At 41.4% G+C, this 23,846-nt stretch overlaps 1 protein-coding gene across 1 annotated transcript; it reads right to left on the bottom strand.

Moving 5' to 3' along the window:
• Positions 1 to 1,076: 1,076 nt before the first annotated feature.
• LOC101856427 (proprotein convertase subtilisin/kexin type 7) lies at positions 1,077 to 19,823 on the bottom strand. Its single transcript, XM_005098335.3, has 8 exons — positions 19,709 to 19,823; positions 14,617 to 14,977; positions 12,955 to 14,024; positions 10,253 to 10,424; positions 8,563 to 9,475; positions 6,264 to 6,385; positions 5,087 to 5,280; positions 1,077 to 2,736 (listed from the first exon to the last, which is right to left on the bottom strand). The coding sequence occupies exons 2-8, from the start codon at positions 14,939 to 14,941 to the stop codon at positions 2,167 to 2,169; spliced, it is 3,366 nt and encodes a 1,121-aa protein (XP_005098392.1). The 5' UTR covers positions 14,942 to 14,977; positions 19,709 to 19,823; the 3' UTR covers positions 1,077 to 2,166.
• Positions 19,824 to 23,846: the final 4,023 nt, after the last annotated feature.

Raw genomic sequence — 23,846 nt, 5'->3', positions numbered from 1 at the left:
GAATAAAATTGTGGAGCGGACCTAAGAAACGAACTGTCTTGAGGTTCCCAGTTCGCTCTCATGGCCATCCGTTACCCGCTCGTTCAGACTGAGTCCGCAAGTAATGAACCCGTCCGTCCGCTCGCCCCAACTCTACTCCTGTGTTGCCGAAACAAAGGGAGAACCTGTAGCCTCCCATTCGATTAACTCTTTAACCATGCAATTTAAAATCACGCTTCCGCGTAATTCTCTCGTGTTTGGGAAAATGCGACCCTACATATTACGATTTTAAAACCGCTTGTTTCGAGTCAAACTGATCAATAAAGCTTTACCAAGACATAGAATTCATTTATCTTTGACTTCCGGGTCAAACTAAAGGCTTGTTAGCTCGTACTTTTTTATATTCGGCCCGTACCGTAATAATACAATAATAACTTTGCACCGGACGGTGGTACTGTCCAGGCATGGTTAAAGAGTAATTTTTAAAAAACCCAAAGAAAAATCCACCAATTCATACATAATAGAATACAATACATCATCTAAATAAATAAATTACTTTTGAAATGTCAGCAGGATGTTGATGAAAACTAACAATCGCTCATAATGACTTGTATGGTACCAAATGGTATGGGTTCAAACCTTCTCACAACCAGCAGTAAACTTTTCTTGACCTTTAACATCTGCCGCAAAAAAAAAAAAGAACAAAAAAGAACAAAAACAAAAAAACATGGCAGACATATGAACAAAAATGCTCCAATTCAACAAAATACTTAAAAAAAATTACAGTGGCGTCCACTTAAACCGAAATCTGCGGGATCAAGGGATTGCCTTTCTTCACCCAGGTTTTCACCGAAGAGAGGTTACCAAAATAGACCAATTTTTCTTCCTCGTTCTCGATGACAGCAGCTAGACAAGTCAGTCCGATGTCGCGCACAAACTGTGCAGTCCACTTCAAATCTGAGAGACTGCCATAGACTAGAGCTTTCTCTCAAGGGGAGTCACATTCTGCCACGTCTGTGTACGAAGGGTGGCGTAGCGCGGGCAGCGCTGAAGGATATGGTTGGCATAGATCAAAAAAATCTGGGGTTTCTATTTTCTTTCGGGTTTACCGCTGTTTTTGCGGCTTAAGCAGACTCAACTGTACTCTCCGACATTCAAAGCATACAAAATGCAAACCTTTAAAAATTGCACTTTTCACACAACACTTTTTTTGCATTTTGGATTTCTGCACACAGGGAATGGGGATGGGGGGAGGGGGGAGGGGTAGAGAAATCTGGAATGAGCATTAGAAATACCTGAGAGGAGGATTTGCCGGTGGACAGTTCAGTTCAGGTCAAAGGTCATAATATGGAGGTCAACAGGATGAAAATGAAACATAACCATTGCTCTGAACACAAGCTAGTGACTTAGCACCACTATAAAATGGCAGCTTGCAGTGTACGCTTTCCAGGGAGTTGACATTGTTTCAGAATGTTATCAGGTCTGCTGGGGTAATAATAATACAGATTGTTTATCTATGTATTGTAAGTAGTGAGTTGAGCCAAAAGTTCTTAAGTGAGTAAGTAACACGAAATATTTGCTTGGAAGTTTCGTGGTAAAGAACAGCGTCAGATACTGACTTAGAAGTTTCACTATTTAGAACATTTTCTAATACTGGTGTGGAAATTTCCTTATTTAAAACATTCTCTGATATTGGAGTAGAAAATTTCGCCATTTAGAACCATCTCTGAAATTGGCATGAAGTTTCCTTATTTAAAACATTCTCTGATATTGGTTTGGAAGTTTCACTATTTAGAACATTCTCTGACATTGGCTTGGAAGTTTCACTATTTAGAGTTTGGAAGTTTCCTTTTTTAGAACATTCTCAGAAATTGGCAGGAAAGTTTAGCTAATTATCCCTATCTGTACGCGCTGGGGTCATTTTGTACCCCTGGGTTGTATTCTTCACATTTTAGAAGACCTCTAGTATGAAGATCTCTTTTAAACTTTGAGATTTCTCAAAAACTCATCCTGACAGACTGCTAGGCAAAGCGTGCGAATCGGATTAACGAGTAAATTTGCTCTTTGATAGTGGTAGCACAGAGTTCCCCACGTCGTAGGGATATGATAGTAAAACACGACGTAGGGACAGGGTTATAGACCATTCTTTGGAGAGCAATCTCAGTTTCATTTTCCACCGGTCAACCCCTAGCCCCGTCGGTCAGACAACAAATCGTTTGTAGTCGCAACAACGTCCATCACAGGCCTGGCCGCTTGACCGCTCCCGGGAGCATCTACACCATCTGAGGATGACAGTAGTAGCGGAGACCTCGGGCTAGGATGAACAACGAGTTCTGAGTGATTCGCCTCCCCCGAGGTGAGACTGAACGTGGCGAGAGGGATGACTTCGGGGACGCGGCGGTGGTGGTGACCCCCGCCGCCGCTCCCCCCTCTGGAAGAAGGTTCCGCCCGCAGCAGCTGCGACGTCTCCGAAGCATTGAAAATCTCGTCGTCTCCGTCGTCATCATCCCCGACAGCCATTCTCCAATCTGCTTCGACGTCCGTGGACGTTTCGGCGTTCCCCCCTACCAGCGGCGTCCGGTCCCCACCCGCATCTCCGTTTCTGTGCGAGTTGGACGTGTCGACGGACTGCAACGCGCGCTGGGTCAGCCCCATCTTCTTGGCATGCTCCTTCTTCTCCTCGTTGTAACACAGCAGGTACTCAATGGTCTCGTAGACTCCGATCACCAGGCAGAAACTTCCCAGCAGGATCAATATCTGAAATGATATGCGCAGCAGGAATATTTAATAATAACAATAATGAAGATAATAATAATAATTAATAACGATGATAATGACGATGATGATACTAATAATAATAATAAGCCTAATAATAAAAATAGCAATAATAATAATAAAAACAACAACAACAAAAACAACAATAATAATAATAGTAATAATAATAATAATAATGAAGATGATGATAATGATGGTGATGATAATAATGATAAAGATAATAACAACAATGACAACGACAACAACAACAACAATAATAATAATAATAATAATAGTAGCAATAATGATAATAATATATTGAGAGAGTAGGCTTCGGCTGCCACCTAGGAAAAATTCAAAATCAAGTCCTACCATAAAAGGAAAATGACCTGGCCAGTATAAAAACTGTAAAGTAAATTCCAAATTGGAATGTGGCTGCAGGAAGTCAAGGTGCCTTATGAAGTTGGAAAAACGGTCACATAAAAACCAGTTGCACGGCAGATTAGCTCTTTAAGCCCTGAGTTTTTTCTACTGTTTCCCGGAGTTTTTCTCTACGGTCACCTAAACCTAGTGCACTATGTCTCATTATAACCCCAAAAACTTGGCCTCCAACTTCTAATTAGCAGAAACAAAGGGTTAGTCATTAGTAAAAAAAAAACTTGGTTCTGGAATAGTTCTGAAAAACAAGCAAAAACTAGCACTAAAGAAAACGAAACAGTGGTCACTAGTATCCGATGGGGATAAAAGAGTTAAAGAACCAGCAGTCGACTACCCCTGAGACTAGCAGGTAAATGCAAAGAAAAAGAAGAAGAAGACGATGCATTGATATAATACACGAATATAATATGCTATTCAGATAGTGCTCAACCCCTATTAAAGAATATAAACTCTGAGCATTTCACAAACATAACAGCAAAACATAAACAATACGTTGTGTTCTGACCAAAAAATCTAGACATATCTCTTTAAAAATCTAAGAACAGAAATGACATGAACGAGTTAAAGGATTTCATCTCTCTTAAATTACCAGGTAGAGCGTTCCAAATCTTGAGGCCATGAAATGCTAACGCTCTTTCATTTCAAATTTTAAAGTTTCATCTTTTATTTGTCACCTACATTTATCGCAAGATTGAGTGGCTGAAGAGACAGGGGAATTACCTGAACAGGACAGGTACAAGAAAGGATTCAAGAAAGATGAGTTTTTGTTTGTTTGGGTTTTTTTAAAATCGAAACCAAGACACATAAACAAGAAAGCTACTGAGGATCAGATGGACAGATAGGGTCACCAATGTGGAAGTGTTAAGGAAAACAAGACAGATCCCAGTCAGATGAGGTAGGAAGAAGGCGGTGGCGATGGATTGGACATACTCTCAGGAAGTCAGGCAGCTGAATAACAAAGAAAGTTTTGGATTGGAACCCACAGGGTAAGAGATCAAGGGGAAGACCTCGTGGAACCTGGAGAAGAATCCCAGAAATCATGTACAGAAAAGTGGGAAGACATGGAATAACATCAAGACGCTAGCCCAGGATAGAGAAAGGTGGAAAGTGTTTTTCCTTGGCCTATACCCTGGTGCAGGAGGACAAAGGCAATGATGATGATGAAGACAAATAAACAGGCTTCATGATTATACCAATAACTTCATATCCCCCAAAATTGACGAACGCAAGACTCTATTGCATCATATGTATCAAGATGTGGTTGAATCAGGCGCTCGCCAATTTTTGGCACGTGGAATTATTGCTATCATCTAAAAATTTATTGATTTGTCTTGTTTTCAATGAAAAAAACTACCCATCTACCTTGAACAGAGGCTGAGATATGTGCCTGGTTTCAGTGGTAAAATTAGAGAGAAAATGGCCGCCAAAGTTCAGTAACTTCAATAGCTTCAAAGTCCTCGAAACCTGAAAAATTACGTATTTTTTGCCTTTGATCAACGTTTTTCAGTCAAATACACAAGGAAATGTATTTTTACATGGTCATAAAAGGTGTTGAAGAAAAAACAAAATTGATAAAAATTGCCAAACTGACAGAAAAACGCCTGTTCCTTCATTTTCATTATTTTGACGAGCGCCCGATTTCACCAGGATGCCTCACATCATATCACAATTTGATCCCCACATACAGGAAAGATCACAATTTGATCCCCACATACAGGAAAGATCACAATTTGATCCCCACATACAGGAAAGATCACAATTTGATCCCCACATACAGGAAAGATCACAATTTGATCCCCACATACAGGAAAGATCACAATTTGATCCCCACATACAGGAAAGATCACAATTTGATCCCCACATACAGGAAAGATCACAATTTGATCCCCACATACAGGAAAGATCACAACCGTACCTTCAACGTCCGCTGAGAGACCGGGCTGTACTTCTCCGCAACGTGAGGTGCAGGGGGGCACGGCCGGCTGTGGTTAGCGTTCAGGAAGTCTCCACTCATGGCCGTCTCGATGCGCCGCCGCCGTTCTGCAAACTCTTCGGGGGTCAGCGGGGTCCCAAACAGGATAAGTCTCCACTTGACCAGCCAGCCACCGCCTGGAGAACATGGTGGAACATGGCAGGAAAGATTATTAGACAAGTTTACATCCCATCGATGTATTACCTGTATTACCTGTCTTGGGCAACAACGTCATTGCACACCGGACAGGTCCATAAGTGCTCAGTTCCCCCCCAGCACCAAAGCCTGCAAGGTATCCATACTGATTGTTCCAGTGGCTGTCTGATTATGGCGACGTCTTTCCTTTCCAGATAATCATTCCTTTCTTCCTTCTCCCCTCTCTATCCCCATTTCCCGCATCCTAATGATTGCGTGGGGTTCTGCTGTCTCCTTGTCTTCTTTATCCCGCAACTTTTTCTCCAGGGTCTTCAACACTTCTCCTTTGTCAAGTTTCACCTCACCATCAACCACGGCACTGCCTGCCAGCCTATCAGCCTCCTCATTGCCTTTCACTCCAGAGTGCCCAGGACAGAATATCCACGTGATGGCTCTAAGTGATGAGTGTTGTATGGGGTTCATCCATTCACTCCGAAGAAGCCCTTTCTCAACCCTTCGCAAGATGCTCTGGGAGTCCGTGACAATGATGAGATGAGTTGTTCTTGGAACTTGTTGTTCGATGAGTTGTTCGATGTGATGGAACTTTAAATATCATTTTACTCTTTTTCTACGGATGGCTATTCCCCATTTCTACACAACCTATTTTTCAATTCTAAAAGAGTATTTACAACCCCCCCCCCCCCAAGAAAAAAAAAAATTTTAAAAAAAATTATTTTTTTTTTAATCGCAACACTCAGCTATATAGACCATAATGGAATGTTTTCCCCCTCAAAACTAAAGGTCACGTAAATGTCCCAGTAAAGATCAAAAGTGTTACTAAAGAGTAACATACATACACAGAAAAGAAGGAGCAGAGAAAAGGACGCTTGATGTTTGATGGGAAAAAAGAAGCAATTATGAGATTTTGGCTCTGAGCTTTTGAACACTACAATTACAATGAAAACAGTCACAGAAAAATTTGTACCGTATTTTCCGTTGTCATGATCTATGAAGACGATTGTCCAGGTGCCAGTCGGTTTCTCTCCCCAGCACCGTACCGTCGTGAACGTCCAGTCGTCAAAACCAGCAGATGAATTGTCCTTGGGCCTAAAAAACAAGAAAAACAAAACAACCCCAAAATAAATGGAAATATAAAAGGCGATGAAACATTGTTAATCCTTTGCATAAAAATTTTTTTACGCACTTGGGACGGAATTAAATTTTGGTCAGTCAGAATGGAGCAGAGGGTCACATACATATTTGTGAGGCAGCGTGGTGGAATCAGGCTCTCGTCAAAATAATCAAAATGCAGAAACTTGCATTTTTCTGCAGGCTTGTGAATTTTTATTACATTTTTGTTTTTTGGGCTCAACACCTTTCATGCCCATTAAAGAACTCATTTCTGTGGACTTTTCGGATAAATGTTGATTAAAGGTACAGAAAATGTAAATTTTCAGTTACCACGGACTCTTAATTAAGCTAAGGGAATAACTAACCTTTGGTGACCATTTTCTCACTAATTTTACCTCTGAAAACAGGTGACCACCACCTCCTTCTTTCACAAATATCTCGACTAGTATTCAAGATAAATGGATACTTTTTTCATCCAAATGAAGACAAGTGAACAAGCTTTAAGATGATACCAATAACTCTACATGCCCAAAAATTGATGAGAGCCTGATTCCACCACACTGCCTCAGATTTTGTTATAATTTCTTGCATGATGAAGCTACTTTAGTGTTTTATATTTCATTAGAAAGGGAAATGAATGTAGAATCAGATTATGCAAACTGCTGGGACAAAATATCAAAAATCAATCAAATTACAATTCAAAACAAATAATATAAACTGGACTGAAAAAAAACAGTCAACTTCAAATTTGAAAATCACCAGGATAGTAAAAATATACCTTACTAAGGAACCGTTTTTGTTGTGTGACATATTCAATTTACATTCAAATCGGAAAGCACATACACTTTTCCAGGTAAAAATAATATTATTTGCCAAGTTATAGTATAGCTGTTTCTGTGCAATCAGCTGAGCTTTGAAACAAGTAAACAGTTACAAACTGTAAAAACGCACGATTGAAAAACATCGCTCTTCTCATTCAAACTATCAACAAACCAGTTGGAGAGACTTTACCCCCTCCCCCTCTCCCCGAAAACTAGTCATACTTTAAATCTACTGGGTAGTTTTGGGTGCTAATTTGGAAGTAAACTATCACTCTCAAGGATCGGTGACATCGGCCACTTGGAAAAACAGGACCAGCTTACTGAACGTTTCCACAAGCCTCTAGGAGACAATGGTGTAAGAGATGGAGCTGCTTCAAAGAAACACAAAACAAAACTCTTTTCTCAAAACTAACACTTTACTAATTTTTTGCTAAAAATTTTGTGCGCGGGTTAGTATTATAGCTATTGTAACTTCAGTTTTTTTAATTTTACAGGAGTAAAACACTGATTTTTCACCACTATATCCATAAACAACACCTGTAATTTCAAGTTGACGTATTTCTTCACAAAATAATCCCAAGACTGAGTTTTTACAGGGCATGTACCCCTCCCCAGTGCTTTGGAATATATTAAAAATTATTTTCACCAAAACCCTGAGTTCCTATAATTTACGATATGCTCTCATTGAAAAAAAAAATGCCTATAAAGTTTGTACCAGAATTCAAAGAGAACAGTTCAATTGGAAAAAACAAACAAAAACGTCGCATTAATAATTAAGACCCAGAGGATTGCAGGTGGTTGGCGTGTGCTCCGGTGTGGTCTGCTCCTTCTTTCCTATCAAACATTTATCGTCCTTATCTTTCTTCTTTCTTTTTTGTGTTTGTTGCTCTCTGGTAACACCTGTAATCTTAGGAACTTAAATGGTCTTATTGTGATGTAAGTGCTGTAAAAATCTTATTAAAACTTAACTTGGCGCTTATAAGACCTTATGCAGTTGCGAGCGTCGAAAAAACCTCTCTTCATCATCATCATCATCATCCAGTGCCAGATCTGCGACAGACATTGGAGATTATGGTTTTCCATTCATTCCTTTGCTCGGATGCTCTCAAAAAAGCTACGTTTCCCTGATCCTTCCCTGTTACCCATTTGTTTAGGTTCCTTAAGTATGTTGTTCTGGGCCTACCTTGGCCTCGCTTGCCCTCAATTTCGCCAGTGTGAGCTAGATGTTCAAGACCCTTATGTCTATTCAGGTGTCCCAAAAACTGCATTTGAAAAACCTCTACTAAAATTAAAACCAACTAAACTAAAGACCGAGACATTGAAGGTTTTTACCTGGGAGTGGCGAGGACGGAGACAGTTCCAGACGGACTGATCAGCTTGACTCCCAGCTTTCCTCGGCACGGATGTGACAGCCACACCGTCAGCTGAGCGTTCTCCAGCGTGAACATGCTCAAACCTCGGATATCGCTCTCCGAGACGACGTGGGATATCCTCAGTGGATTCGATGCGCCCTTTGGAATATCCAACCTCTGCGGCGTCTCGGTGTGTGCGTAGGACGTGGCCCAGGGGACGCTCTCCCACACGCGCGCCGCGTTGACGAGTCGCCAGGCGCTGAGCAGTCCGAAGCCGTGCTTGTGGCTGTGCTCGAGGCCGGCACCATTCTTCTGCCAGTGGGCGATGTCCACGTCGATCTTGTAGGCGGTGAGGATCATGATGTACTGCACGTCACGCCACGACAGGCACGGCCGCGCCTGCAGCATCAGCGCAATCATGGCCGCTGCGAGCGGGGCAGCCGCGCTCGTGCCCGTGTGCCGGCTCGTGCAGCCGTGACCCCCGACCTGCGTCCAGTCCGTGGTCACTATGTCTCTTTTGCTGACCGTGCCGCTGCTGAAGGTCACCCCTAGCATGGAAGCGCACTCCTCCGCATAGTATGGCATCCCCCCTTCCTCGTCGACAGCGCCTATAGTCACGGTGTAGATAGAATTGGCGTACCCATCGAAGTTACAATTGTCCTTGTTGACCCCTCCGTTGCCGCTGGCCACCACGAATATACTGCCGTAGCCGTTGCGACCAAAGTCAATGCCGTGCTTCATGGCTTTGGCCGCCATGATGTGTGGGCCGTCCACCGTGCGGCCGTCGTCGTCGGGGCCCCAGCTGCAGCTGTAGATGTCGTTGATGTCCATCTTGGTGTTGAAAGCCTGCGCCTCCATACTGTCGGTCAGCACACCGTCCAGCACACGCACGCCTGCACGCAGATGACACACAGCACAGGGTCAGGGAAAAGAACACATGACACATGGATAGATAAAATGGTACATGACACATAGTGGGGAAAATAATACAAAACTTCTTCTTCTTCTATCCCGTGGTTGGGGCAACCGTGGGGGCACCACTGCATCTGAAAACCAGCTCTCGCCATCTATTTTTGTCCTCTGCTTTCCTGACATTGTCGCCCATCGTCTTTCCTTTCCACTCTGTAATGTTGTCCTCCCATCTCCTTCTCTGCCTTAATCTGCTAAAGCATGAAGATACAATTTCATCTCAGGTAATTCATATGCAGCATGTAACTTTATCACATCTAGAACATGTACAACATACAACTTTATCTCACTAATACACGAACAACAAACAGCCTTATCTCAACTCACACATATGTACATACAATTTTTATCTCAACAAACAAACAGACCAGACTCCAATAACACAGCTTGTCTTAACATGACAGACATTAAATGATCACTTTTAAGCACAAGGTGGGGGCTATCCCGAAAAATGCTGTTTTGAGAAAATTAAAGGTATAGTTTTTGCCCCTTGTTCAGTTTTTTTAAAAGACAAGGAGAGTTCTCCCTATGACCCAACAAATATATACACACCAATGAAACCAACCTTCTCCTATAGGTAGGGCAATGCCCACTTTTGCTGTAGGTCAAGATTTCTGGAAACCCCTTAAATCTGTGTTAGCCCGCACTTCCTTAAAAGTGAGAAAGTAGAAACTGACTACAAGCATCTTGAAAGCACTCACCAGAAATCCCTGATTCATACGCTACGCCAACTGCACACACGTTGTTGTTGGCGACAGCGGCGATCTCGCCGGCGCACCGTGTTCCGTGATGATTGGACACTTTGGCAGATCGGGGCGTCGGATCTGGGTCATCGTCGTTCAGATCCCAGCTGGCTTTGTAGTTGTAGTTTTGCTGGAGGGTTCCGCAAAACAAAGTGTAATATGTGAAACGTGCTGACAAAATGAGTTCCTTTTTTTATTTGAGCCATATAGAAAGAGATACATCACGCATATATAAGTTTTTAAAAATACATAAATATGAAATAATAACAGGCATACTACACTTAAAGAATATGGCATCAATAGAAAATCTACAAATTTGGTCCTAGTGTTGATTTTTTAGGCCAATATCTCCATTTGTGGATTACGAGAAGTAACTCATTTTGTCAGCTCGCCTCAATATATCTATGTTAGTCTTAGTCAAGGGAAATAATAATAACTTTCTTCTATCTGTCTTTGCTCTTTAACATTAATGAGTGTTGTCCCTTGTCCTGTGTGGAACTATCCTACATTGGAGTAAGAGCGGATTGTTTGGAACCAGCTGAAAGGAAGTACTGAATAAACTACACTTGCTTGCTGGCCATGGAAAAGAATGGTTGTTCGGTGCTTCTATTTCTGAAGTTCAGTACTACTGACTAGATTCTACATAATACTACAAAGATATCACACAAAGATCCTTAACTCTTTATCTCCGAGGTGGGTAAACCTGGGTCATCAAATCAAAACTAGCAAACCTATTTTGATAGTTTTTAAACAAATGAATGAACTTTCGGTAAAAGAGACCTGTTTTCAACAATTGGCGAAAAGTAATTTGATGTCCAAGTCGTCGTAAAGGAATGTGACTGAGACAGTGGCTCACCGGCACAGTGGTTCCGACCGCAAGCCGCTGGGAGTGGCTTGCCCGTGACAAAGGGTTAAACATCTTGTAAAAAGTATTCATATGACCTTAGAGCATGCATCAGAATAACATTGAGTATGTATCTAGCTTAATAAGATTATTATTGTTTATTATTTATTACTATTCATTTTTATTTTATGCATGTGACTGTAAGCCTGCGTGTGCGTGCGTGTATGTTTTTGTGATTGTGTGTATGTGCGTGTGTTTGTGTGCATGTGTGTGTGTGTGTGTGAGTGTGTGTGTAGGTGTGTACGTGGTGAAACACCAAACCAATGTACCAGGATCAGGACAATAAAGACTTTTATCTTATCTTTCTTGACACAGAGCAGTCTAACATGGTTTAAAAACTGTTTCTGTTCTGTTATTCCATTTATATTTCTTCTCTTTCTTTCTCTCTCTCTTTGTGTTGCATTCCTTTTTTTTTCCCCTCCCACTGCAAACATAGAATACCGTTGAATTTGTTGAAGACGGCAACCCATCATCCAGAAGAAAAGTGGTCGTTATAGAAAGGTGGTTCTTGTTTGTTTTAGTAGAGGTTTTACGGCGCTCACAACTGCATAAAGTCCTATGAGTGCGCACAAGATTAGAGGTGTTACAAGAGAGTATCAAACATAAAAAAGAAGGAGGGGAGACAAGGACGATAGATGTTTGATAGGAAAGAAGAAGTGAACCACACCAGAGCACCTACTAACAACCCACAAAGGTGGTTCTATTGGACAGAGTCATTACAATATCTATAGAATAAACCCCCCTCTTCTCTCGTGGCCAAGAGGTTAATGTGTTCGCCTCTCATTCAAAGGTCTCTAGTTCGAATCCGGGTAGTAACCGGAAAAAATTTTCTTCTCTAAAATTATTGTCTCCTTTCACCTCCTTTCCTGCTCTCTCGCAATGTTCTGTCGTCTGACTTCATCTCCGCTTTCTGCCTCCACCACCCCGTCACCTCCTTTGCCCCCTCCTCTGGGCTCCTGACTCTTTCTGCAGGCTTTCTACTGCTACTCCTTGGCTCCTTCTTAAGTTACTGCTGTCTTTCAGCCACACCCCAGATCTTCTGGTAGGAAAGATCTACACCTAACCTTCTCAGACAAGGGCGAAAAATCTCGGAGGTCCCGTGTACAAGTTGCACACGTTACAGATCCCTTGGTGGTCCAAAATCGAAAGGTAGGCTTTAGCTGTCACCTGGGCTAAATTCAAAATTCCCTACCAACTAAAAATGTTTAGTGTGTCCCGCGCGCTCATATGACCTTATGCAGTTGCGAGCGCCATAAAGCACATACCAAAAAAAAACAACAGCAAAAAACAAATATCTATAGAATAAACTCAAGGTGGGAAGTGGTGTATTTTCCTTTTTCTCATTCTCTTCTCTTACTGCAAAACATATGACATTGTTTATAAAGTCTAGCAAGCACATTGGGAAATAAGCAGGACCTTTGATATGACTAAATAAAGTCGAAATAAGCGGGACCTTTGATGGGACATTGTAAATAAAGTCTAGCATGCATGCTACGAAATAAGCGGGACCTTTGATTGGACATTGTAAATAAAGTCGAGCATGCACGCTACGAAATAAGCAGGACCTTTGATTGGACATTGTAAATAAAGTCTAGCATGCATGCTATGAAATAAGCAGGACCTTTGATAGGACATTGTAAATAAAGTCTAGCATACATGTAGCAAAATAAGCGGGACCAATCATCAATCTCCTTTCCAAAAGACCCCCCAAAAAATTGATATTTTAAAAAATTATTTTAAAAAAAATCGTTCTCACCTTAAGGTCGGGATTCCTCCACTCAATCCCATCATCCACCACAGCGACCGTGACCCCGCGACCTGTGAAGCCGTGATCCCACACGCCCGTCACATTGATGTCCATGCCGGGCTGACGGATGTTGTGCAGGTGCCACTGTTGAGGATACGCCGGATCGTTGAAAGACAGCGGTCGACCAGAACTCCTTTTCACCCTCTCGTGGCCCGATTTCTGATCGGTTAAGGCTTCGCTCATCATCATCTCTTTACCCCTCCCCGCATTCCTCGTCTCTAAACCCCGCCCTACAATCCTTATCTCTTTACCCCTCCCCACAATCCTCATCTCCTTCACAAGCCTGTCCTTCCACTCTTGTTTTTTGTGCGCACGTAACGGCAAATTATGGGAATCATCACCACGTTCAGATCTCCAAGGGTCGGAGGTTATGGCACTACTTGTTGCATTTATGGCTGGGGGGAATTTAGAACCGTCGTTTACAACTTCTGAAGACTCAGGCTCAAATGTTTCGAAGTCTTTAAAACTTTTCCATTTGTGTTTGCTTTTCCTTGCAGCGTATGTGCTTTGCGGCATTTTCCGCAAAAATCTATTAGGTGTTAAAAACTTTAGCACAGTGGTGTTGTTTACACTAGATAAACCATCAACCACAGGCTCTTCATTCAGACTAAATCTGTCTTTGTTATGTACAAACAAGTCATCATCGCCTCTATTTGCAGAATGGAATGTAGGTGGCGCTACAGTCACTGCACCTCCTGGTCGAGAAACTCTCAAATGTGCGGACTCGCCACTAAACCACACAACCTCTTCGTGTTCCATCAGCTGTTGCTCCACTCCGGAACGAGTGACGTGAAAAGATTGCGCATCTTTTAGCCTCATACGAGAATGTTGTTGCTGAATGAGATGCAGAGAGCGGGAGGGCGAATGTGGAGAGTTCTCGATGTTTTCTACGAATGTAGGAATTTCTTCAGTCTTACACGCAGCCAGCATCTCCGTGGATAGTGAGTGGCACATAAGAAAGTGGTCAGGAAAATGCTTGAAAGAATGAATGACCACAAGACGCATCTCAGTAGCCAGAGCTGTGGAAATAAAAAAGATGGGGGGAAAAACGAAAGGAAACAATTTTACAGCCAGTAAGAGTTCATCTCACTCAATTTTTTTTAAAATGTAGGTGTATCTTAATGCCCCTCCAAAAAAATTAATTTTGATCACTTAAGGAGCTGGCTTCAAACCAGCCTTTTAGGGCCAACATGCATTGAGAGGAATAATAAAGCAGAGACACTCCATAAAAATTCTCCCCGCAAGGGAATTGAACTAGACTCCTTTGTGTGTGATGGCAAAGTGCCTTATCGCTACACCACAGACCTGCCTTCGGGCATTGAATGTCTTTGATCATTACAGACCCTTGAGGCTTACAAATAATTATCTGTTAATGGAAGATAACTGTCATTTCACTCCCAGCTTACCTGAAGCCTGACTCGGCCCGGTGACAGAAATATGCAATGTTTGACCCATGATAAGAGATATGTGCACAACCTGTACTTATTCATTATATGGAAACTTTATTTATCAAATGAGAGTTTTATGTGATGTGATGTGGGCCAAACGCCTTAAACACTGAATAAACTTACTTACTTACTTACTCTTACTTACTTACTCTTACTTACTTACCTGAAGCATGCTGGTACCAAGTTTTTGTACAAACATCACCATATTTGCATGCAGAACAGACTTTCACATCATTCTCATCTCTTGCCACATGTTCGTCTTCCCCTCCACTGTTCGTAGCATCCCCCCAGAATTTGGTTGCCTGGGGGGCACAGGAGGTACGTATCTGAACCACCCAGCATAGCAGCGGTTGTTGCTGATCCAGATTTCTGGTTCGGTTCTTTGTCGACTCGAGGTCCCTCAGAGGAAAAGACCAGTTGACAGGTAGAACCAGAAGGAAGAGGAATAAAAAGAGCGCCACACTGGACCACTTGGCGATGGATGTCATTGTGTTGATCTCCGGCGAGGATCATGATTACAGGCCCTGACAGGTACAGAGAAAGAGAAACGTGAGCACATGGAAAAAGCATACACCAGTCTGTCCCAAATACTTTCATAACAACGGAATTTCTAGCTTTCAGGGTTACAACCCATTACCACACACACCTCTTTTCAAAACAGCAGGGTTGGGTTGATTTAAATCAGTTGATTTTTTAAATTTAAATCAACTTGATTTTTAAAATAAAAATCAGTGATTTAAATCACTTTTTAAAAAATTTTTTTTTATTCAGTTTTTACATATTTCAACATTCAGAATTCCTTTCCTTGGTTTCATAAAACAGATATACAGTTTAGTAGACTAATAAACTAGTCAACAAAAATTAAGCAATTCCCAAAAAGGAAAATTAAGTTATTCCATTTTAACTTGCTTGAAAAGTTAATTGAGTTTGGTAGGGGTTAAAATCACAAATCCCAAAAATTGTCAAGCGGTTTCGAAGTTATTTTAACTTCTGACTGCAACAAAAACAAAACAGTTCAGATGATTTCAATAATGAGTATGCCCACTGCAATTGTCCTGGCACTCAATACACCGGCTCCTCATCGAGTTCATGAGGTTGGTGAATACTCTCTGAGGCATCCCCTGCCACTCTGCCTACAGCATCTGAAACAGTTGCTGCGTGTTTCCTGGAGGGGTGTGGTTGTCTCTGACTCGACGTTGCAGCTCATCCCAGAGGTTTTCTTTGGGATTCAAGTCCGGACTGCAGGCCGGCCAGTCCATTCGGTTGATGCCAGCCTGCTGCATGAAGTTTTGGACAAGCAACGCTCTATGAGATCGGGCGTTGTCATCCTGGTACACTGCATGTGGCCCCATCTGCTGCAGAGTAGGTAGTGCTAATGGACGGAGTATCTTACCTCGGTAACGTATTGCAGTGAGATTCCCTTGCACTTGGTACAGAGGGGTTCTGTGGTTCAGACTGAAAGCACCCCATACCATCACGGAACCACCTCCAAAAGTCATCACTTCTCTGACGGCTTCATCGAGGAGCCGCTCTCCGGGTCGCCTCCAAACCCTGATACGACCGTCATTGTGATGCAAAGAGAACCGGGACTCGTCGCTGAAGAGAACGTTTGCCCACTGTTGACGTGTCCATCTTACTTGGCGTCGCCAAAAGGCAAGACGAGCAGCCCTGTGTGCTGGGTTGAGACGCTGGCGGACTGCTGGTCGACGTGCATTAAGTCCAAACTCATGAAGAAGTCTTCGTACTGTCTGACAACTAATGTTAACACGAGTTGCCGCTTTCAGCCGTGTCCGGATGCGATTTTCTGGAGCGGATCTCGACTGCGGAGCCTGTTTATGAGTGAATCGGTCTTCCCTTGCATTAGTGGCTCTTGGTCGACCTGATCTGGGTCGCTCTTGGGCACTACCAGTGGCGTTGGCACGCTGAATCAGCCGTGAAATGACAGAAACGGACACTCGAAGACGTGTAGCAACTTGTCAGAGAGAAACACCATCTTGTACCTAAGCAATGGCTCGTCCTCTGTTTACATCAGACAATTTCTGTCGAGGAGGCATGTTTATGCTTAGCCCCACAGCAGCAGAATGGTGTATCCACAGTGCAAATGAGCGAGTGCAAGTCACTCACGAGACATGAATCTTGCAATTGAAAACTGATTTTTGAGCGTTCATAATTTTTTCTGACGGTAAGAGCTAGAGAATAAAAATCGATAATTGGAAAACATTGGACCTTTTTGCCCCCTCCCCAGCTCATCGCACAGGCCTCACGTGCATTTCAAACCTTGGTGTGTACAAGCCCATTAGTCATAGAGTAACATTTCACCAATATCTAGTTTTTCGAGTAAAAGTAAAACCTCGAAAGAATACATACAAATATATCACTCTTTTTACAGTACGTTCCTTAACTTTTGTTGACTAGTTTATATTCATGCTTAAAAGTCTGCTTTCCCTCATTTCACTGTAAAATAATACAGTATTCAATTTACTTTTTTTTCCATATAATTGAAATCAGAGCTGGGTTGATTTAAATCAGTTAATTTTTTTAATATTTTAATCAACTTGATTTTTAAAATAAAAATCAGTGATTTAAACCACTTTTTAAAAAATGTATTCAGTTTTTACAAATTTGAACATTCAGAATTCCTTTCCTTGGTTTTATAAAACAGATATAAGGTTTAGTAGACTAATATAATCATGCTTAAAAGTCTGCTTTCCCCCTGTCACTGTAAAATAATACAGTATTCAATTTACTTTTTTTTATCATTATTGAAATTAACATTTTCTTTTTCTTTTTAGACAAACACAAGCGCGCGCACACACACACACACTGTAATAAAATGCAAGTTTATCTATGCATAATTACCCCCCCCCCCCCCCTTCCTTTTAGACTGACATTTTCTTCATTTTTTGTCTGTAGCCATAATTCACTGATATATATATATATATATATATATATATATATATATATATATATATATATATATATATATATATATAAATATAGCAGATTAAGGCTTTCTTTTGCGGTTGCTTAAATTAATCATAAGTTAAAATAAAGACAATGCCTTTTGCACTAAAAGAACATACTTTTAGCAACCAAAAATCCCAAAATGTGTCGACATTTTTAAAAAAATAAAAAAAATAAAAAAAATCCGATTTAAATCGATTTTTTTAATTTTCATTTTAAAAAATCAAAAAAATCACCAACCCTGCAAAACAGTACTCTAAGCCTTTTCAAAAAAATATAATGTATGTAAAAAAAACTTTATGATGCTTAGAGAAAAAATTAAACTTTACTGAAGTCAGACAATAGTGAAAGTCTACCACTGCAGCAGAAAAGGCAAGAGCACTTGGCTGTGAATGCTCTGACTGTTTTCACTGTTGCTTTAATGATATTGAGAAAAAAATTGCAAATTCATTATGGTTGCAACTTTTAATGTGTAGATCTAGACCTAGATCTAGATAAAGGTAAGATTCAAGAATGGCTGTAGTTATTCGCACAGGGTGTGTGAATACTATGAAATTTTATTCGCACAGGGTGTGTGAATACTATGAAATTTTATTCGCACAGGGTGTGCGATTACTATAAAGTTATATTCGCACAGGGTGTTTCAAAAGAAGGATGGAAATCGGGCCTACCATTTCCTCATTTTTTCCCCTCATCACTTAAGGACAAAGATCTTAGGGGCTGGATCTAGACGGTCATATATAATTACCTAGGGCTGGATTCAACCAGAGAGTTGATTGAACTTTGGTGGACCCACCGTGTTTATATGTATTAATGCGCACTAGGCAAACAACGGACTTATACTATTCATGGGTCCTAATCGACCGCTACGTGAACTAGTTTCCGGCAACGCGAGGCGGAGTGAGTGAGTGAGACTTGTTCCCAGCGACGCGAGGCGGAGTGAGTGAGGGCTGTGAGTAGTACTAGCTGCGAGAATACTATGAGAGAGAGAGATAGAGAGAGAGAAGGGGGGACGAGACAAAGTTGTAAAAATGAAACTGCATTTTATTATCCGAATCACTGAAGAGATCGAAGTCCGGAATATCTAGGCGTCGGATGTGGATGTTTACCGCAGGAACAGGCGCAGGGTTCTCACTATTATATTAGTATTACTTGATCCCAGCCTCTGTTTCTTTTTAGGGGGGAGGCAGTGGAGGGAGACCAGAAGAGGATGATTGACCAGCAGGTTCCTGATTTTCTTGATTACATGTCGTAGGCTTATTTTTGCTCTTTTTCTTTTGAGGGGGAGGCAGCGGAGGGAGACCAGAAGTGGAGGTTCCTGGTTTTCTGAATTAGTCGTAGTACGGTAATTTTTGGTGGACCGCACCTTCTAAGTTATTGGGATACTTATAGATCTGTATTCGACAGTGGGGGGGGGGGGGGGGGGGGAGGGGGGAGTGCTTGCACTGGAACCGGATCGACTGGTAAACGTATACAGCACTCAAGGGGTCTGTTTGGCCAATTTTGGTGGATCGTGTCACCACAAAATTTTGTGTTATTAGTACTTTCATACTCTTTCAGAGCCTCTGTGAACTCTGAAAAGCTCTTGAACTTGGCTCCCACTTCCATGCTGAATAGATCTAGAAAAACTAGAACTAGATCTAGGTGTTGAGTAATTTCAGATTTGCGATGCAATAGCCTTGGGGCCAACAGAACGCAAGGTCCCTCAGGGCTCTGTTTTGAAAAATGAAAATGCCACGCAGGTAAGCTTATTATATATAGGCCAACACCCGGTGCGAATAACCACTTCCTTGAAGAATACCGGACCAGCGGACTGACGTTGCCTACGTCTCAATCTTAAGAATTCATGATTTTCCCCAGTTTTTAATATTCTCTCAATGGAGAATCACGGACTGGTAGATATATAATTCATTAAATATTTGTCAGGGAGGAGACCCCCTTGACCCCCCCCCCCCCCACCCCCCACCCCCCTCTTCTACCCTAACCACCCGTCCTACCCACCCCACATTCTCGCGCAATAATGTATACGAGTGGTCCGGTATTCTTCAATCTTCCCTCTAGATATCTAGATCTAGATCTAGTAAAAGAAAACTTTCTTCAAATCAAGCTATTATATCTAGATATCTAGATCTAGTGGTAACAGGACGTGTAAAGGCAGAGAGTGGGAAGTGGGTGAACAAGGTCTGTCTATTGAATGATAGATCTAGAAATCTAGATCTAGAAACTAGACGTTGAGAACCCGAAAGTAAATCTTCGCCTTGCATTTTTATGGGTATTTGTGTTTAATTTACCTCACTCTGTACAATCACATAGACTACACCGGGTATTTGCATCACAGACATTGTGGCTAGCCTGCCTTACTGTCTTCACAAACGAAGACGTCAAAACAAGACAGCAGTGTCTTCCTTCCTCGCAGTAGATATAAAGATAAACAAACGATAGGGGTGGTTTCCCTTGGGGATATCAGTCCGTTCATAAGTTTGTTTGATGTGTTTTTCTGTCAACCTAGAAATGATTTGAATCGACTAAAAATACCTAGATCTAGATCTAGATTAGATCTAAGTAATATTTTGCTTTAATGTTCAACAAAAAAAAACAACTATTAAAAAATATTTTTTGACTGTAGAAAATGAAGAACATAACAGAATCATATTGTTTAAGATTTCAAACCTTAATTCTGTTATAGTTTTGTTCGTGGACAATTGTTGTAAGTTCACTCACACAAAGTATAAATACGAAATCAGAGATCGCAGTTGTCGAAAAATCTCGGATGTCCCGAATGCAAGTTGCGCATGTTAAAGATCCCTCGGTGGTCATAAAATCGATGAAAGTATGCTTCAGCTGCCATTCGGGCAAAATTCAAAATTAATTCCTATTAAACTGAACATGCTTATGTGTTCCGCGTTTTCATATGATCTCATGCAGTTGCGAGTACCGTAAAACACTTTTTAAAAACAAAACAAACAAATAAACAAAATTGTTTTTTCTTTTTCTTCTTTTTCTTACAACTAAAAACGACAGATGACATCTTACAGAATAAAAGAAATATCTGATTTCTTATTGGTAGGCCTAATGCCGAGATACAATAATTTTATTTCAGTACCACTGGTCATAATTTATGTAGAGATAGAACAAATATTCCAATACCACTGGTCATAATATGTGAAGATAGAGCAAATATTCCAGTGCCACTGGTCATAATATATGGAGGTAGAACAAATATTATTCCAATACTACTTATTACTACTGGTCATATTAACTTGTGAAGATAGAACAATAAATTCCAATTCCACTGTTAAGGCATGTAAGGAGTGAGAGAAAGAAAGAGAGAGAGAGAGAGAGAGAGAGAGAGAGAGAGAGAGAGAGAGAGAGAGAGAGAGAGAGAGAGAGAGAGAGAGAGAGAGAGAGAGATGGGGGGGGGGGGGGTCTAGAGTGTTGCAATAATTTTGGTTGTATATGTGCATTTTGTATTTTGTGTCACACAACGAGTAAAGTGAAGGGACATTGCATGTTTTGTCCAATGCTGGACCAATAAAGTATGGATTATTGTATGATATCTCATAACCTCATACTTGTACTAATAGTGCTAGGGATGTTTTGCATTATTGTTTAAGATCTAAAATTAGTTCAGTGTTGTTTGATGAACTTCTTACGTGCTTTGAGATATTAGTAGTTGTAGTGTTGAAAAGTGTAGTTCTGGTGAAGCTTGCAGTATACATGGGTTATTGTTGGTGCATGCGTTCATTTATAAACATAGTTAGCTAACCGTTAGCAGGCTTATTCGTATGAAAATGCCAGAGCTAACAAGCACACTTTTCCAAAGAAATACAAAGCGTAGAGATTGGATCACCAGTAACTACAGTGATGATACATTATTAAGATAAGATAAGATAAGATACATCTTTATTGTCCAGATCCTGGCACATTGGTTTGGTGTTCCACCACGAGTACACACACACACACACACACACACACACACACACACACACACACACACACAAACACACACACGTGCACACACATGCACACACAAGTAGGCTTACAATCACATGCATAATATAAATGAGCAGCAATATAAACAATAATAATCGTAAGCTAGATACACACTCAATGTTATTTTGATGCATGCTCTAAGGTCGTAAGTACACTAAACAAGATGGTTAAGATGGAAGCATTTTGATAGATGATGATAAAAATGACCTTCTGTATCTTTCTTTGTTACAGATCAGAAGCATGGGTCTTTTACTTCTGACTGATGTTTATATTTGAGGGAACAAGGGATGTTTGTTGTCTAAAAAGATGGATTAATTTTCTTAGTGCAAGCTGTTATGTACAATTCATCCAAGTAGGGGAATGAAGATGTTGAAATTTTACATGCTTTCCGTATTAGTCGATTTAATTTTTCTTTATCTTGTTGTCTTGTGTTCCCGGCCCATGCTGTTATACAAAAATTGATCATACTTTCTATGGTTGAATGGTAGAACATGGACATCAATGTTTTATCAACTTTAAAACACTTTAGCTTTCTTAGAAAAAATAGTCTTTTGTTCACTTTTTTATTGTTGTAAGAACAACCGATCCAATGCACTGTACCCGAAAACGAATACCTTTATAATGAGCGCACGTTCGCCGACATCAGACTCTCGGAAAAAATAAGACATCCTTGGATATTTACTCATCCATTTCAACAAATTGTAATTACCTCGCGCGCATCAAACAGACATTCAAAGCACCTCGAATCTTGCGTGACAGTTTGTCTTGCGAGTAGGTCAGAACTATGAGTCTGTGCAGTTTTCACAATCTACAAACGACTCTTGTCTAAGCATCCCACGATTGGTCCACTGGGGAGAGGAGGGAAAGGGCAAAGCTTGTGCGTACTGTAGATCATTCTTAGCAATAGCCTGTACAATATGACATGTCAGAAACACTGTGTCACTTTAGGGTACCCAATAAGAGGCTTTTTTTTCACACATGCACCAAATCCAGTGATCCAGGAGCGTTCAATGCCTGATTCTGTTCCATTGTTGTACGAATGGGTAAGAGAAAATGCGCAGAAAAACAGCAGGGGCTGTTTGAAAAAAAAATGAACATGCATTTTCATGTACTCTTACTGGCTTTCCCTACGACTAGTTCTGATTCAGGTTTGTTTGTTTTTTCCTCCAAATTTTGATGCCATCTATAGAGTACTATAGAGTACTATAGAGTACTCCGTGTGCCAATAAGCTAAGCCTAGCCAAATATTGCTCTATAGTACAGGAGGAGCGTTTTGACGATGGAGAGAAAAAGAGGGGAAAGCGGAAGGGGGTTCTTGATATCTCTCCATCCTTCTCTCTTTCTGCTTTCCACCTTCTCCTCATCCCCTGCACCCCATCCTCTCTATTTATCCCCCCCTCTCTCTCTCTCTCTCTCTCTCTCTCCCTCTCTCTCTCTCTCTCTTCCCCCCCCCCCTCTCTCTCTCTCTCTCTCTCTCTCTCTCTCTCTTCCCCAGGCCTATTATCGCAAGATTCCAATATTCGGAGGACAAATTCCTTGTTTTGGGTGCCAGAGAGGAACTAAAGGAGCAGGGGGTGAGTGTCGCCGGTAATCTTACAGCGCGGCAAAGAGAAGAATTTAGAGACCTGAGAGCAAAGGGAAAACGTGGGGTTTTTTTTTAAATGGAAGACTTCACGTGGAAGACGTCACCCATAGACAAACACTACGCAGTCACCACCACAGGACAACAGCCAGCCGAGCCGACCCGAGCCCTGTGAGCAACGACAACAGCAGAGGATCACCCGCAGTCAGTCGGGGAGCGGTGGTGAGGCAACGGGGGTGGTTGTGTCAACGGGACGGTGGTGTGGCCACAAGGAGACAGCATGGTCAGTCTTTGGCTTCAACAACAGCAAGAGAATAGGAACACGGCCAGCCCAGACTTGCGACAACAATAGATAACGCCCAAGCAATGTTTTTTAAAATTACGTGTTGGAATGTTCATGGCAAATCGCAAAAATTAACCTTGATTTTGTCCACTTTTGTTCGTCGTATGACATTTTTGCTTGCTCTGAGGTCTACTCATGTAGTGAAGAAAAATAGCTCCTCGCCTTACCACAGTACAATATTTACTCTGCAAAACGTGAGCACGGGTTAGGTGGGGGTGTTGCTGTTTTTGTTCGTCGGTTGTTAGGTACCCAAGTCACAAAGCTAGAAATTTCTATGAAAGAATGTGTTTGTTTACTGTTGAAGGAGACCTGTTTACAAACAGATCGTAAAGTTGTCCTTTGCTTCCCCTACCTCCCGCATGAATTTTCGCCTGTGTTTAACAATGAAAAGGTTAAAGGTATAGTCTCTTGTGAAGACATATCATGATATTAGCGATAAGTTAGGAGAAGTTGAGTGGATCATCGGAGGGGATATGAATCCTTGGACAAGACGTCTAGATCATAGCTTTGT

This window comes from Aplysia californica, unplaced genomic scaffold, assembly GCF_000002075.1.
Source record: "Aplysia californica isolate F4 #8 unplaced genomic scaffold, AplCal3.0 scaffold00180, whole genome shotgun sequence".
NCBI lineage: Eukaryota > Metazoa > Mollusca > Gastropoda > Aplysiida > Aplysiidae > Aplysia > Aplysia californica.
The sequence above is the reverse complement of the archived record's forward strand: the minus strand, read 5'-3'. Positions and strand labels throughout refer to the sequence as shown.